The 17,564-nt window shown below is 43.2% G+C and overlaps 1 protein-coding gene across 4 annotated transcripts in view; it reads right to left on the bottom strand.

Moving 5' to 3' along the window:
* The window catches only part of vgll4b (vestigial-like family member 4b), a 36,888-nt gene extending 19,681 nt beyond the window's left edge, over positions 1 to 17,207 (bottom strand). The window contains exons 1-2 of one of the 4 annotated variants that reach the window (XM_035631352.2): positions 17,033 to 17,207; positions 14,978 to 15,054 (exon numbers count right to left, since the gene is read on the bottom strand). In XM_035631352.2, the coding sequence (XP_035487245.1) occupies positions 14,978 to 15,044 (67 nt within the window). In that variant the 5' untranslated portion in view covers positions 15,045 to 15,054; positions 17,033 to 17,207. Of the gene's footprint in view, positions 1 to 2,915; positions 3,319 to 14,977; positions 15,055 to 16,538; positions 16,557 to 16,592; positions 16,694 to 17,032 lie in introns of those variants that run through there. The other 3 variants (XM_047332689.1, XM_035631354.2, XM_035631351.2) reach the window with 3 other exon arrangements.
* Positions 17,208 to 17,564: the final 357 nt, after the last annotated feature.

The following is a 17,564-nucleotide window of genomic DNA, read 5'->3' on the forward strand; positions in this document are numbered from 1 at the left end:
TTGTGTATTTTTTTATCCAAACAATATAATCCAACTATTACTTGGCCACTATGGTTATTTAAATGCACCATGTGCATTTGTGAATGTGGTATATAAAAAAAACATAATTACACACTTAACTATTGTGTGTATGAGATAACTGGCTGCTTATAAACGATGACGACAGAAGTGTGAGAGCTTAAGAATAGAAATAAATCTCTCACGGCCGTGTATCAGTATATATATATATAACCATGTATGTGTGTGTGATTAACAGGGATCCTATTTGAACACAAGTGCTCATGTACACAATAACAAATCAGCATGCCCACAATATCACAAAGCTCCCTCAGGCCCTCATTGCCTCGACGCGTTTGAACACGAAGGGCTTTTCTTTCACTCTTTTTTTACAGATTGGCCCTTTTCCCTGTTATTATAATCTCTGTTGTCTTATCACGGAGGCACATGGAGTCAAGTTTTAGCCCAGTCAGCTAAAACACAAAACATACACACACACACACGCAAAACAAATAGATGGGCTAATTGATGATTACCAAGCGAACACTGTCAACCAAAGTTTAGCAACAGATAATGCAGGATGAAGGAAATCACTGCTGAAGGAGGCAAGTCGACTATTAGCTCAGTGCCTGATGTGAGGACTTGCTAACTTGGCAATAGCTCGTCGTGAGTGATGTCAACTGAAGCGTTCGGCGTTACCTACTCTTGTAAAAACATGTTGCCATGCTGCTGTAATGCGCCGTGTGTCTGCAGACTCTATTCTGTCATTGCACTCGATAACCTGTTACGTAGTTTAGTTAATTCAAATATCAGTAGTCCTTGAAATGGTTTTAATGTGTTCCAGCAGGAGACACACTAAATACAAGACTCCTCTGTATCTATGTCAGTTGTGTGGCTAAATGCAATCACTGTCACGGTCTTCTTGCCCATCTGAATTCATGTTAGTTGTGCATGGAGTCATTGCATGAACACAAATGCAACAATGGAGACTGTGTCATCTCCAACCCAACTCCTGTAAAAGTATTTTAAAAAATACCATTAAAATGCACCCCCACCCCTTCTCCCTCCTGTAATTTTCTCCACTGGAGATAGACGGGATGAAACCCGAGAAAGGTGAAGCTGTGCAGAGACGCAGAGACACAGACCCCCACCTCTCCACCTACACCACCACCACCCCCCTGTTGATTGGCTTCTCTCCCAGACCAGTGGCAGGCGGGCAGTCTTTTATCGGCCACTATCACCGCACGGAAGAGCGTGAGCTTGAGGCAAACTTGTCACCGAGCTTTCCCAAGCTGCTGGGCAAAAGTCTGGAACAGTGACATGTCTCAAAAGGAGCAAGAATCTCGCCTGCTGTTTGCCAAACAGGAATTACAGCAAAACAACAACTTTTCCCTCCAGAAGGCATTGTAAACAGACAAAGGAAAAATACACCATGGACATGTTCAGCCACAGACAAACGTAGTTTCACTTGAGTCCGTCTTCAACACAAGTGACACATCTCAGTGTTCATAATTTTGGAGTTGCATCTATTCTGCTTCAGCCCGCTCCTGACAAACGATACTCTCCAACTTTTCCTCGCAAAACTGGCGACGTGGTTTAACTTCATCAGAGAGAAAATGCCCCTTTGTCATTCAGCTGCTTTTGGCTTTTAGTATACGTCGACCTCAGATGGAGATATTTGCAATACCACCATTTTTTTTTTCTTCCCCTAACAGGCCATGTGCAGGATTCTTCTCATAAAAACAAACAAGACATGTTGAGCCGATGTTGACTGAGGTGCACACACACCGCGGAGGAATTTGCATTTAGGGTCTGGATGACAATATAATGGCTGAAATGTGAGAACCACCAGGAGACGAGAGAGGAGTCACACTACTCCAAAAGATATACTTCAGCAAAGATATGGAAACTCCTGCTCTGCCTGTTAATCGAATAGGATAACCATGTGTTATTGTCATTGCACATGTGTAACTGTACAACGAAATGTGCAAAACTTTTCCCACTGGTGCATTTGCATAGCAAGCATACGTCACTTTAAAAGAACAGCAGGTAAGAAAAAAGAAAATGTATAAAATTATATAAATAGAAGTATATAAATAAAAATGTCTCAGTTGACTGGGCATAATAGTGCAGATAGGATTTAGACGGGCGGTTATTGCAAGTGATGATTGTACATTGTCCACAATTGCACATTTCCCATAAATGTGTGTGTTGAATGAATTGTGTGTGTGTGTTTATGACATAACAAAATCCTAGGCTGCTGCTGCTGCTGCTGCTGCTACCACACACACACAAAGACAGATTTTCTCATACAACTTAAAGTCACTTCACAACACAACACAGTCTGTCAGTCCTGGAGCCTGTCAGGACTTTTGATTGGACTAGCAGCAGCAGCAGACATTTAATCACAGACATCGCAGAGCTGATACGAACAACAGAGAGTAGAGAGAGAGACACACCAGAAACACAACTGAGCCACTGGTAACACAACGAAGCCATGAAATCCTTACATTATTTTAGGCCATTTGATCTCGATCGTTGGCCCAAGGGGGAACCTCTCAATAAACACAGAAAAAAACGACGCTGACGAACGCACCTCCAGTCCTAGGAGAGCTAGGAGAAGAGAAGCTAACGATGCTAAGGGCTGTAGCGTCAACTCAGTGGGGGGAAATCAGCGAGTTCAAACGGGTTGAAGAAGTTGTAACCCGGTTAAAAGCGTCAACTGTTGGACTTACATGTGGTTATTAAAAACTTAAGTTTGGTTTTCTCTACCAGGTTTGTGGAAAGATAAGCAAAAGTAACTCGAGTGAAAACTTGGGACGACGCTAGCGGCAGCGGCCACTTCACGGGCTTTTAAAAACAACCGTAAAAAAGAAAACTCGCCAACAAACAAACAAACTTTCTTTTTTTTGTTCTACCTTCGTAGCAGAGGATGCCGATGTTGTTGTTCATCTTGTCCAGGTACTGGTAGTTCAACAGGTCCATTTTCGTTAGTAGCATTTATCGAGTTTTAATATGAAAAAAAAAAACAATTCAAAAAAGACCAGCTTTTTTTCTTCTTCTTCTTCTTCTTCCCTTCTCCGCTCAAGCGACGGTCAAAAAGCTCAAGGCCCAGCCTCCAACTTTAACTTGTTTTCCCACCCAACTTATTCAAAGGCAGTTTAGGACACTTTTTGTTATTATTATTCTAAAGGAAAGTATCGCGGTGATAAAGAGGAGAAATTTAAAAAAAGGTCGCGTCAGTTGTCCTCACAGCCAGCTGTAAGTCGACTGCACTGACACGCAGGCGGTGCTTGGTATGATCCTGCGCGGCACCAGCGGTTTCCTCTGCTGCCGCTGCTGCCGCGGGGAGGCGCGCACTGCGCATGCTCGCCAAATCCCTGGAGCGCCTCAAATATCAGGGATGTTTTACGCACAAGCGCAGCCTCTCCAAACACGTCCAGAGGAAGGGTGGGAGGGAGGGGGGGGGGGAGGTATATCCTCCAGGAAGCGTACGATACATTAAAAAAAAAAGAAAAGAAAAGAAAAAGAAGTATCACATCCCCCGGGGCTGCAGTTGTGCCAAAGTCAATGCAAAGGCAGTTTTATTTATAAAACACGTTTTAATACACAGAGGTAGATGAGTCAAGGTCCTGTGCAGAGACATTTAAAGAGACAGAGTTGAAAAGGAACAAATTCAAAGTAAAAAAAAAAAAAAAAAAAAGCACAATTCAAAAACTTTCAAAGTATCTTAAATCACGACCAAGACAGTCCCAGAACGTATACTGGGACATTATACGTTGAGTCCCAGTAAATGTTATACGGAGGGCGCCGTAAAATAGGTTAAGGTTTGCTAAAACCTTACCACAGGGCGTTATGGTGAGAGCACGGTGGCTGCAAAGCTTGATGAGCCAGTTTTGGGAATAATATAGGGAGATTAGAAAAATTTTAAAAAGACCAGGAAAAGGAGCAGAGAAAAAATATTAAAGGTCAGGTCTTCTTGGAAAACTTTCCTTTTCATTGACCAAATGATTAAAAACAAAACAATCATCACATTAGTTGATAATGCAGCCCCCATGGCCTATACTATAAATACATTTTAGACCGTTTTTATTTCTTCAAGAAGGTGGTGTGTACATTCTTAATGCAATGTGAGGAAATGCTGCCTGATGTGAAACAAACAGCAGGAAAGACAAGTTTTGCCTTGTTGGTTTTGATGGATATAAAAAGTTATCCAAGTCCCACTGAGGTCTCCTCAACCCTAACAGTGGTTCTCTTCTGCCCCCTGGTGCCTGGGAAGGGCTAGAGCCAGGATTTGTCCTCAGTTTTTTTTTTGTTTTTTTTTTAAGGGGGCTGGTGTGGAGGGGAGGAAAAGCAGCAGGAGGCAAATGGGATGAAAAGAGTAAAAATAAGTATAGTCATTGTAGATGAATAGAATGGGGCTGTGGCTGTCATCACATTACGTGGTTTGTGTGGACAGAGAAGACGAGAGCGACTTCCTCGGGGTATTTGACTGGGAACATAATGAGCAGGGTGTGGCTGCGCTTTAGAGTGTGAGCTTACACACAGAGACGCACATTTGCCATGTGCGCATTTTCCTCCTGAAACGTAACCCGCAAACACACAGCCCCGGAAATGAGCGACGCGATGAAAGGAAATTAAGCATTTTTTTTAACGCAACAAGTGAACAAAGCCTCATTTTGTAGCCTCTTTCCAGCCTTGTACTCAAACGTTCCGCGAGCCTTAAAGGAAGCGATCGAGCTTTCAGGCAGGTGGATTTACTTTCCTATCCTGCGCTCCACACACAGGTTCAAACCGCCGTAGATTTTACATTTACCAGCAGACTGCCCGGGCCCTTGTTTCAGCCCTGAAGTCGCGGCTGCTTCACTGACCTCTGTCTTTCTAAACAGGCCTCTCAAAACGTCTCACCGCCGCTCCAAACTGGATTAACATGCTAATTATACAGAGGACTTTACCCACCGTTCTCTTACCCTCTCTCTCATGCCCATACACAAGCAGCAACTACAAAAAAAACCACAAAAACATTACATACAAAAAACGTGTACCCACTTTACCCTGCTCCACAAACACACATCATTCAACACACCTCCCCCCTTCTTTCTTGTACACACACATACACAAACACAAAGGCTTCTCCCCTTCCTCCCCCCTCCTCGACGGCTCAGAACTGAGGAACATGCTTCTTGTCTCATTGGACGCCCATTGTTTCCAGTTCCACATACAACGAGGCCGAGTTCAGACAGAGGGTCCATTCAGTGCCACTGCGGAGCTACTACAGCCGGTGCAGCATGTTACCACACAGGCCTAAACTAAACACACACACGAGCATCTAAACGGGACAGAGGCCTGAAACCAAACTTTACTGACTATTTTTCATCTTATATATAGTATTAAGTACAGCAATTGCATGAAAGCCTACAGCGAGGTTGTTCCAGGAAGTAAACATTTATTTGTTGACACCTTTGTGAAGCTCTAGATTGTTCAGTCTCATAAACTACTGGAGGGGGAAAAAAGCACAGTTTTATGGCAGATCAACTAGTGGAAAAATCAATCCATGTATGTACATAATTTCGTCTGCCACTTTATAACATTTTGACACATTTTCTGGTGGAACTCAGTCATATCACGGGAGGATGAAATATACACTAGTGCCCCCTTATGGCCTTCAGACCCGTCTGCCTAGAGTTTATGGATTTAATGGATTTTCTCACGTGAGAATAAAAAAGTGCTTATAATTACAGCCAGAGGTGGAAAGAAGAAACAATATATATATATATATTATACAATATTTAAACAATATATTTCTGCCTTATTTAGACGAAACATAGCAATCTAAATTATTTTTCATAGGAATTAAAATCAATGTGTTATACTCCTATACTTGGTGTGGTGTGTCTGTTTGTGTGTCTGTTTGTTTGTTTGTTTGTTTGATTGTTAGCAGGATTACTCAAAAAGTGGTGCATGAAATTAAAAAAAAATCAAAGACGGGTCTCGGCCGTGGTAAAAGGTGATTAAATTCCAAAACATTACAAATTTCATTAGTATATAGTCGATGAATCGCTTAACTGTTGAAGCTCTACGTGATAACCTTCCCTTTTGCCTCCTATAGAGAGAAACTCTTTCATTTATTTATTTATTAATTAATAAATAAAATGCCTTTCACAGACATGTGTCAGCATTTATTTTTGCCAATATGCTCAGATATGAAAACTGCTTCTATATATTTGGTTTTATTTCTATTAGTTATTTAAAGTTTATGGTTAAACTGTGAAATATATAACCTTGATTTATTTGTCATAAGGGTTTGATAATGACATCTTAGGAATCATACATCGGTATCAGAATTTCTTTACTCCCTAATATCGGTATAGTCATCTGCCCGCATCCACTCTACATAGTAATAAAATTCATCATACAACCCATTTTAAAATGTTCATGTAATGTCTTGTCATGTCCTATTTAATAATGAATCAAGGCTTTGTTTTGGCAGTGCTGTACATCAAACTATAGCGTATAACCGGTGGTGGCTGCTTTCACTTAAACGTACACATTTGTCTTGCAGTCAACACAAAAATACCTGACTTAGAAGTTTGCTCACAAAAAGACAAACAAGCTCTCTGACACGGTGTCTTTGTTATGGCCTGGTGGAATACTAAGGAGATTAATGGTTACACAACAAGTTGGTGAAATTCCACCTCTTCCTTCCATAAGGTCACGTTCTTACACACAACTTAGCACATTCTCCCCCACTGTTTTCCCTGGTTTGCTTTCTTCAGCATGACTCAGGAATTAGAAGTGTCATAGTAAAGAGCTAACTGTGAGGGCTGATGACCAATAGTGATATGAGCGATTGGAATAGGGAAGGCTGTGTTAGGAAAACATAATTATCCACATGATGAAACGCAAACTTCCGTGTAAAAGCAACCATCGCCTCCCCACCGAACCTTAATTACCTGACATGAGCTGGTTTATAAAACCTCCATCCTTACAGAATGAATTGTGCTTAAAGTTGGACGCTGGTAATCGGGGGTTGAATTATGATCAGTAATTACTTTCATGTACTTTCTAACTGACATGAGTAAATGATCCACAAGTACACCCGCCCAGGCACCCATCTTTCATCCAGAGGAACCCACCTGTCTTGCTTTGCTCCCGCCGGCCCTCCTCTTGCTTCCCGCATGCCTGTTTATTTATTTGTCTAATCTATCAGGACAAGGAACTGCCAGGCCGACTTAATCTCCTGTGGTGTCGTGTGTCTCTTTCTGAACAGGTCTGGGCTTCTCCGGGGAGTGGGTGTGTCTGGATAACAACCTGGCACCGGCTCGGTGGTGATTCATCCTAATGCTTTATTAACACACTCCAGTGTTGTGCCACAAACACTGGCGGAACAAAAAAGACCATAGGATGATGGGTAAAAAGGTAAAAAGATCTTTGCAGACGAAGAACTTTGGCCTTAAACTTGAGTAGCATCACGATCTTAACATACCAGTCTGGCAGAACAACTCTGACCCTGGCCGAGATCAAAGGTCAAGTCCCCGATTACCTTTATGGCACCGTCTGTTGAAATACCGCCGAACCATTACTGGCTGCGTTTACACAGTGAAATAATAGATTGACAACGTTTATCCTCTTTGAAAAATGTCGTCGTGTCAGCTCTTGGTATCAGGGTTGACTGTGACTTCTGCACAAACCCCCGGGGCTGTAAAAGGTTTGATTACATGCAATGTCAGGTTTCTGGGAGTGTTTGGATGACAATATCCTCAGCACTCGATCACAGAGAAGGAAATATCAGGTTACTACACTAAAACAATGATAACAACAGGCGATTGTGTGGCAACAAGCCTATTCTAACATTTTCCCACCTGCTGTTCGCGTTCCTCTCACATCTTTCTCACAGATTTCTGTGGCTATGTTCAATTTCAACCCAATATAAAGAAAATATTAGTATTATAATACTTCTAAAGAGAAATACTTCTTCATCAATGAAGATTTTGCAGATGGCATAATGGCAGACATCAGATACGTTATTGATTTTAATTGACTTTAATTAACAGTAATACTGTTGCTTTTTGGCGGGACAAAATTATTTCTATTGTGAGTTTTCATCGAAAATGTATTATTATATTATTATTATTATTATACAATACATAACCTAATACAATAAAACGGCAGGAAAACAAATCGGCTGCTCTTTGCCTTCTCTGGAAGACATCTCCAGCTTACAGTACTTCTGCAGAGCCTGGAATATAATAAATGACCCAGTGCACATCCTGGTCATAAAATTTTGCCTTTACTTCCCTATGGTAGGCGGAACAGGAACTCCAAAAGTCAAACTAAAAGACTCTAAACTTATTCCTAAATATGATATATTGACATATATTGACATTTTAATATGTAATATAAAACATATATTTCAAAGTTTATTTTTTTAAATTCATAAGTTATTTAACAGTTTATAAGAGGAGACATAGAAAGCAACATTTGGACAAAGATCACTGGTTGAAATCCCACCTCAGACATTGCAGGTACATGCCTGATTTACATGCCACAGGACGACCACTTGATATTAATGTTGTGACAGTTGGGTCGGTATCAGTGACCTTTACTGATAAATATGTAGCTCCATCCGACAGAAACCCGTTCATATACATTTTGATGTAATGACATCATATTTCTATGTTGCGTTAAAGTCCCAATCCAGGATCCGTGTACAGTCGCCCTCAGTGACAAAAAACATTCAAGACATGTATTTCTTAAAAATGTTCTCAGTTTAATTCTTGGAAGAATCTAATGTCACATAGAGGTGCAGCTGAACAGGAACCAGATCATCTATGTACAATTATCAACAATCATGATTTCTCAGTAATGTTACATAATCTGCAGTGACAGAAACTCGATGAGCCAGTGTAAAGTTTTCTATTACAGCCAAGAAATTTGAGCCATGTGCGACCTACTCGCCCTCCTCCGTGCCGCTTTTCTTTTCTCCACTTGAGCAAACGGTCACACTCTTCTATCAAACTGACCTGCTGTGTATTTACTCAGGTTTTTACTCCTGTTTGACATTTCTCCTCTTGTTGTCTGCACTTCTTGCCCTGTTGGACCTTCAACAAAGCTCTTTTCTTGAAATGCAATAACAGGCCTCGGCAGTCTTATCCATCCTGAGCCTCCTCTTACCTTCAAATCTTTTTCCGCCCCCCCAATCCTCACCCCCTGCTTTTCTGCCAAAACTTGCTTACAGAATAAACTAAATGAGCGTTCAAGGCAGAGCGTGGCTGCATGGCAAAATTTGGATATCAAATATGTTTTGAATAAGAAGGCAACTGACTGGAACACAAGTCAAAAAGGATTGGCAGATGCAAATCTTTTCTGAGCGGCAGGTTTCAGACTTTCATGTCAAATTCACTAAAATTCGGGGGGGGGGGGGGGGGGGCGGCATATAGTCAAAATACTTCATCTAAGTTTCATATGGAGGTTGGTCAATGTCCTGGCCAATATATCGCAAGCAGGTTTGATTTCTGCTCATGAAAAATGATCGCCACTTCCAATGACCAGTGGGACCGATGACAACATTCTTGCCCTGCTAACAATTAGCTGGGAGCAAACTGACTCCGGCGGCTTATCATTTATTGGCCAAGACTGCTCCGACACGGAACAGCAGGCTCTGTGCCACCGCCACTCAAGTTCTGCATCTGTGCCTGGAATACAGCCTCGGTGAGCTCAGATGTCGTCAACACAACCTTATCACTGGATGCCGAGGCTACAAATACAAGACGTACTTTCTGAGAGGAGTACATTCACAAACTATCAGGTCTTATGATGTACTGTACCACCCACCCATTCTTCTTCAATCTTAAACAAATCCACTGACTCCACTGAAAAGGGGGGGGGGGGTGTATGTCTCAGCCATAAGACTAACCTTTTCTCTTTGAGAGGCAGTGCAATTCCCTTTTCATTTAATTCTGAGTAACTATGGCGAGTGCTATCAAAAAGAGAGGAATGCAAAGTATGTGTGGTCAGCACAGCTCCGAGAGAGTTCCCTCACTGAAACTGCAAAGGTGGTACGGGACCAGCGAGCGTGGCATTTACTGAGAGCGAAATGTCGGATACTTCAACGTCTTTCAGTTTGACTCTGAATGCCAACATGAAGAGCAGTTGCTTTGACTTTTAGACTCTGGCTCAGAAAACTGTGAGGTTGAGAATCTCCACCTATGCAAGGTAATATAGCTAAAAAGGTGTGTATGTCATTGAGGTGTATGACAAGTGATATGTATTCTGTAATCTTTATGCCCTCCTGAGGAAAACTTGCCACTGGCGGAAGCAGATGGTGACAACAAGTGTTTCCACTCCCTCCCCGGACCAACAGAGGATTCTGCAGTGACGATGGTCCCATTGGAGTTAAGATTTGGAGGGGAAAAAAAATATATATATATTTATATCTTAACATAAATGGAATCACCATATATTTTCCCATGTAACTACACACTATTTTAGAAAAGAAACAAGTTGGAAAAAAAAGCCTTGTTGAGAAAGAAATACTGTGAAAAAATCACAATGATTACTGGTATGTTAATCTCCATGTGGAAGAAAATTAATAAATAGATACAAATTAAAACAACAACAATAAAACATTATGTAAAAGAGAAATGCTGACTGCAGAGAAAAACACGGGTTAATTGTATTTAACCCTGTGACTCGGCACAGTGACCCTTTCGACACTTGACGTTTGACCCTGTGACCACGTCGGCCCCTACCCCCTGATGGCCGCCCACTGAACCACAACGCTCACAATGCAGTGTTGATGATGCAAGTGCCTGTGTGCATGTGTTTGTGTGTGCACCGGTCAACAGGCAAGTAGGTAAAACCGCAGAGGGAAGTGTATGTGGGGGGGAGAGAATGATGGGAGTGGGACAAACAAGAGCGACTGATGGTGGAGGGGAAGTGATTGGGAGGCCGTGACTTCGACCCCACCAGCTTTTCATATTCATATTCACTTCTCTTAATGTTAAAACATCTATAAAAGAGACCTGGACAGACTGGTGGGCAAATCATTTCCTTGCTGAAGAACACGCATGCATGCACACACACACACAACCGAACCCACCCCAGCCGCAGGCATTCATTCTTGATCAAATTACCTCCCACCTAGAATCCTGCTGGCCTCCAGTAAGAATTAGTCAAAGTTCCATGATGTAAGGTCTCCCATTTCACTTTCAGTGTTGATCTGAGTAAACACCATCAGGCACCAACAAGCTCTGACGAGCCTCGACTGCTCACTCGCCGAGAGGACTACAGCCCGGCGCTTCGAAAAGGTATAATATTGTAATTTTCAACATTAAAATATCGAGAGAGAAAAAGCCTCGACCTATGTTACACATTTTTCTGAGCTGTGCACTTGTTTCTAGAGACATCCGTACTTAAATAAAGGTTACACTCTTGGTTGTCTGTCAATGGCATCATATTCCCTCTGTGCATGCGTCAGCACTGTGGGTGCTTTGCCAGGAGCAGTCAAAATTCATTCTTAGTCTGATTTTGATTTTGGTTCCACATCAGTATTAATCCCTGTCCGTGCTTAAACAGCTAAAATTACATAGCATGTGATTGTGACCATTCAAGTACGTTGGCATATTAATGCTGGTGCAAACAGGAAGCAGATTATTTCCTCGGCAGTCGGTTGCTTAGTGACAGAGAACACTCTGAACCAGAAACAACAATGGCGACAAGTAAGAGCAGGGATTTATTTTCTTGGACCAAGTTGGAAATAGTAAGAAAAAGTACGTGTTTACAGCGTTTTTGGCTTCACCGCTGGTAGTCGAGTCGTGACTGATAAGAACCAAATCAGGAAGCGAAAGCAGGTGACTACGTCATCGTTTCCGAAACACCTCCTTTTCTGCCCGTCCACACCACAATGCAGCCCGGTCCCTCTCTCAGCCAGGCCGGCTGCATCCTCTTTGGATATATATATATATATATATACATATATATACATATATATACACACACACACACACACACACACACACAGGAGACGGCAAAAATAACAGGAACAACTGTCAAAATCACACAATCCAATACTGAAGTGAAAACTCAGGATGCTCATAACTGATAATAAATCACCTCTATGGTGATTGTAAAGAGTGTTATCTTCAATCACCTGCACTTATTCAGTGCATGAATCACAGTATTCACAGCGTAGAAGGGTCTGTTTTAACGGACCGCTTCCTTTGGACCAAACCCCTTAAAAAAGAGCTGGGAAAAGACGGTCTGTGTTTGAACAAACCATGGAAACTAAAACAATCAGAAGGGGGATTCTGTGTGTGTGTGTGTGTCTGTGATTGTGTGCATTCTCTCTAAACAAACAAGCAGCATTGCAGCGTACAGAACTAGAGCAGAGGGCACCGTACAGATCTCCGTCAACCACCTTCTCTTGGCACCGGTTCTTCTTTTGTTGTGGTTCCTGTCAGAAACAAAAGGGCCGTGCAGGGCACCAAACCGCCAGGCCCTCTTCAGAATGACTGGCTGATCCAACATCCATGCAAACAGAAATATTTGGATTTTGTCCTCGCAGCAGAGTCTGCAGGGCAGGCCACGTTGTCTAAGGTTAATCTCAGATGCAGGTTCGCTTCCAGGAAGGGGGGAGCACCCCGCATGATTCCAAGTGGCCATCAAAACTGCTATGGAGGGGTGACGGCAAGTATCAAGCATTTCTCCACATTCACTAATAAGCGTAAAGGCTCAGATTACTTCAATACTTTTTTTTAAGTAATTGCATGACTACTCTACATTAAAGGTCAGGACTGTTTGAATTAAGACGGGGAAGGTCCACTGACACGGAGTTCGCTGGGTGTGAGAGAAAGTGTGTTTTCTTCGTTTGCGTTCACATCACATTAAGTGTAGTATTCAAAGTGTTCACATGCACGAAGAAGCTTTCATCATTTTTTGCACCACAAGCGTTGGAGATGACTTCAGATTCCCCAAGCGGCCTTTTTTGTTGTTTGGCTGCCGCTGCCAGAACGCAAGTGTCCGCAAATGATGCTCCAGACATATTTCCGGGAACTTTTCCTGCCAGCCCGCTTGTAAAAAGCCTTAATTGATCTGGGACACCAATTCTATTTTAGGACTGCCGTACATTTTTTTCCATGTTAGAGCCAAGCAGCATGACATCGGACCAATACGCTATTCATGTGCTGTAACTCCAATTCCCCTCAAGGTAGCATTTGTGTGCTTTTGTGAGAAATTAATTTCCCACAGAGATGAGCTATCCGCAGGGGTTGAGGGTTTGAAAAAAAAAAAATTTGGAACAATGCTTCTCATTTTCAGTTTAAAATGTCGTGACCCTGACAAAGCCCCACTGACACTGTTGCGAGGGCAGGCCCGAGCCTCTCCCTGCTCCGGTGTCAAGTGCTGCACACTCATTAGAAAGGTTTGTCACAAACGCAAACAAGCAGGCAGAGGTTAGTGCCGGAGCTGCCTGTTGGTCTGGTTGCTGACACGACGACGCGCAGCTAGTTGGGCAGACTGGCTGGTTGGTTGAGTAGCCGAGGAGGCTGGCTGGCTGGCTGGCTCACTGGTTCAACAATTCCTCCTGCGCTATTGTGGAAACGGGTTGAGTGAATTGTCTTTGGACAAAGAGGCCATGCATGACCCACAACAAAAAGTGACATCAGCGCCGAGGAAAAAAACAAAAACACCGCAGGGGAGCGGAGGAGGAGGCGGAGCGCAGGGCTCCCATGCCATTTCACTCACAAGTGCAAGGAAGTAGATATTCAGCTCATTTGGGCTGAAGCGTTGTGGGAACGAGCTGGTGGCACGAGAGATGTTGCAGCTGAAACTCTTTCTGAATATTCCCAGTCTCAGGATGCAACAATGAGCACACAAATGATTATCTGACAAAACATTTTCCTAAATACATAGTAGTAGTATCATCCAAGTTTATCATACATTATGCAACTTTGAGGAGCTTGAAGAAATCGTCTTAGGGTTTATTTCCTCATTGCGAAATGGACAACGGCAAGCTTGCCCTTTCACGAAATTCAAATCTCTTAATGGATTTCAGCACATCGTTTGGCATCATTTTTAAGAATTCAATCTGAAATACCTCCACAATGTAAACAAAACAACAACAAAAAACGAAAACTAATTTCCCCCGTTTACCATGACTTGCTTTTTCTCTCTATACGGCAGCGGATTAAGTCGAAGTGCTGCAAAGCAGGAGAGAGTGATTATTAGATGCCCGGAACCTGATCTGCAAAGCAGATGTAGAGAATAACAGAAACATAACTTAACTACCCCCTTTAAACAGTGCACATCAATTATCAGTGGGATCCACTGAATGTCAAGTGTCCTTGTAGGTTTCACCCAGCTCTGGAGCCTGCTGGCTGCACAGAGACCTGCTGAGAAGGATTGGCCATTTCTCCTTAATCTTGGGAGGAATTCTTTTTGCAGCAGCAGCAGCAGCAGCAAACCCAGAACTCCTTAGACATGATTAGGAGAGTAAAAAAAGAGACAATAGTAGAAGACGGAGCAGGAAAGGTAAGACATGGGGTAGGGAGACTGAAAAGGAATTGAAAAAGATGGGGAAGATGGGCGGTGGTCAACAAGACGGGGAGAAAGACAGAAAGTTAGAGACAGTGAGTTGAAGAAAAGAATAGAGACGGAGACAAGAAAACAGCAGAGAGAGAAACACACCCCACCCTGATTCCACTGAAAGCAGGTTAACACAAGCAAACAGCTGGTTAAAAAACAGTGCTGGTGGCAGTTGAGTGCAGTTGGTCTTATTTGCCTGTGTATCTACAACTGCGAGCTCGCCCGGCACAAAGACGCCTATTGTCTGATGTCAGGGTCGAACAGGGCCGGGGCTTACGGCTGAACATAATGTTGCACTTCATCGATATGCAGCGCGGCGCTAATCATACAGATCGTTTTTATCCACAATGCACCCTTTGACAGCGCGGAGAGAAAAAGCATTGTGAGAAAAACTTACTCTCTTCTTCTTCAGTGGCGTGGACGAAGGATGCTGCTCTTGACAGAACGTCCAGTGGCGTCTCCATGCTCGGCTGCCTGCGGGACAGAGGGCAGGCCGCTGAGTTTAAAGTGAAGCGTTTTCATACAGAAACTGGATTATGACTTCATGCACGTCACGTCATTGAGCCTCAAAACTATTCCGCGATCTCACAGTTTTCAAAGTACAAGTAAAGGTTTTTGACACAAAAAGTGTGCGTCAGTGTTTGTTTACTGTTGTCTCCACACGAGCGTCTCTACGAAAACTTCACTTTCGTACAAGACTACAGTTTTTGCTTCATTTAGATTGTTTATTTAGATTTATGTGTTTTTGGTATCCTGTGGCTGGGGGCGAAGATAAAGTACATTCTCAAGTAATTTTGAGGTACTTGACCCTTTCTTGGAGTATTTTCCATTTTGTGCTGATTTCCATATAATCTCCCTGGAGGTTTCCTTGAAGGAGCCATATAATTTGGTACTTAACTACAGAGGGTGATCAGTTGGTACATTTACTGTAGCCTACTATTATTTCTAAATGCTGTAAATTTACACAACCTTGAGATGTTTTATTCAGAGGATAAGAGAACAGCCACACTACATCCAAACCTTCAAAAAAATGTTGGGGAATAGTAGACCCATAAACCGTTAAAGATAATGACCATACCTATAATATCCATATTGCCCAGCCTTATACTATAAAGTAGCGGAAATTGGTACCAGAGCTGCAACTCAAGAGAATCTGATTAAGCGTTGATATAATAATGAAAAATGCCGGATGCCATCAGATTGCTTGTCAGATGGCAGATTAGCGTATAAACAAAAACAAAGCATCAAATTCTTACATTTGAGATGCTGGAAGTGGAGAAAGTTTCACTTTTTTTCCGCTTAAAAACTGCCAAAAAAGGGATTTGATAATTAGAATAATTAATTCTTAATCCTCCACTGATTAAAGGACCTATTGTGGCAGCTCTAATGCTATATAATAAAACTCTACTGGGGGCAATGTGCACAATGAGTAACTTTACTTTGGAGTGATGTTGATCTTTGCTGATAATCCCTCAACACCTCGTCTTAAGTGGGACTTTCAGTGGTATTTATTAAAGGGTATGGATTCCTCCATCCCTTTGCAGCTCTCCTGTGGCCTTCCTGCGATATTCGAGCACCGTCCCAAACTTTGTTTTAAGCATTTTTAAGATGTTTTTTTCTTAGCCCTGCAGTGTCGTGCCTCCATGCCTCGCTGTGCTATGAAAGGCATTTAAGGATTTACACACACAAAAAAAAGACGCTTCGGCGCGTTTTCTCTTCCCCCTTTTTTTCTGCATTCCTGAGATACCACTCCCTCCTTTCCACGTGAAATCAGTGTTTTGCCCGAAACGAAAAAAAAAACATTGAATTATCCTGCAGCTTCAGACTAAACTGTTAAAAAAAAAAGACGAAGAAAGCATGTCAGGTTGGAGCCTGTAATGCGCAGACACACACAAACACAGAGCATGCGTGTGTGCGTAAAAACCAACCACGACAAACGTCTGAGTGGAGGGACCGACCCGGGGCAAAGTGAAACGGATTCTCTTAGAAGCAAGTGCGTCCATTATTCCCACCGGCCTTTATCAGCCCGTGTCCTTATCGGATGTCCCCGGAGACCCAGGGAAGGTTGCACGGGTCTGGCACCGATGTGGAATGGATCCTGTGGTTGTGGGTTTCACCCCCTTTGCTCGCAGAGACGACGACGACGACAACAACAACAACAACAACAACAACAACAACAACATGTCCCTGGATCCGAGGAGGGAAGCATGTGGCTTAAAGAAGGAGGAAGAGGAAGAGGAAGAGGAAGGAGGAAGGGGGGGGGGGGGGGGGTGTTTCTCGACATGCGAAAGTTTTGGGAACCCGCCAGTGTCGCTTCACGTCGTGAATGAACATTTCAGCTGCCTTGGCTCGACCTCAGCGGTCTGGGTCCCCAGGGAAAAGCGCGCACACACTCATCCACTGCAAACCCGCAACAAGCAATGTGAAAACAGCGTCCGGCTGCACCACGTACCTCCTTCTCCAGTGCGACACTGTCCACGCGAGAGATACAGTTTAAAAAATAAATAAGAATAAATAAATGAATAAGTATAAATCCCACTGAGATACGACAGAAACAAAAACGCGCGGCTGAGCGCTCCTGTGCGTCGGAAGACAATAGTAACAGAGCTGTCGGGACAAACTTGGTTGTAAACGAGGAGGAGGAGGAGGGAGGGAGGGAGGGAGGGAGGAGGAGGAGGAGGAGGAGGAGGCAGCGGGGCAGGAATGCCTGGAATGATGGAATTCAGTTCCTGGCAGGTGGTGAAAGTGGAGCGCGCTGATTGGCCGCGGGAGCGCAGCGGTGATCTCAGCATACGTTGAGAGAGAGACACGTGTTGCGTCACGTCCCCTGTCACCGCGGGTTCGACTCCGAGGTGATGGAACATGGAAGTCACGAGAGGAGCTTCCTCCCTGAACGACTTCACTGCCTGTGTGTGTGTGTGTGTGTGTGTGTGTGTGTGTGTGTGTGTGTGTGTTAGGGCTGCAACTAACGATTGTTTTCACTG

This window comes from Scophthalmus maximus, chromosome 6, assembly GCF_022379125.1.
Source record: "Scophthalmus maximus strain ysfricsl-2021 chromosome 6, ASM2237912v1, whole genome shotgun sequence".
Taxonomy (NCBI): Eukaryota; Metazoa; Chordata; class Actinopteri; order Pleuronectiformes; family Scophthalmidae; genus Scophthalmus; species Scophthalmus maximus.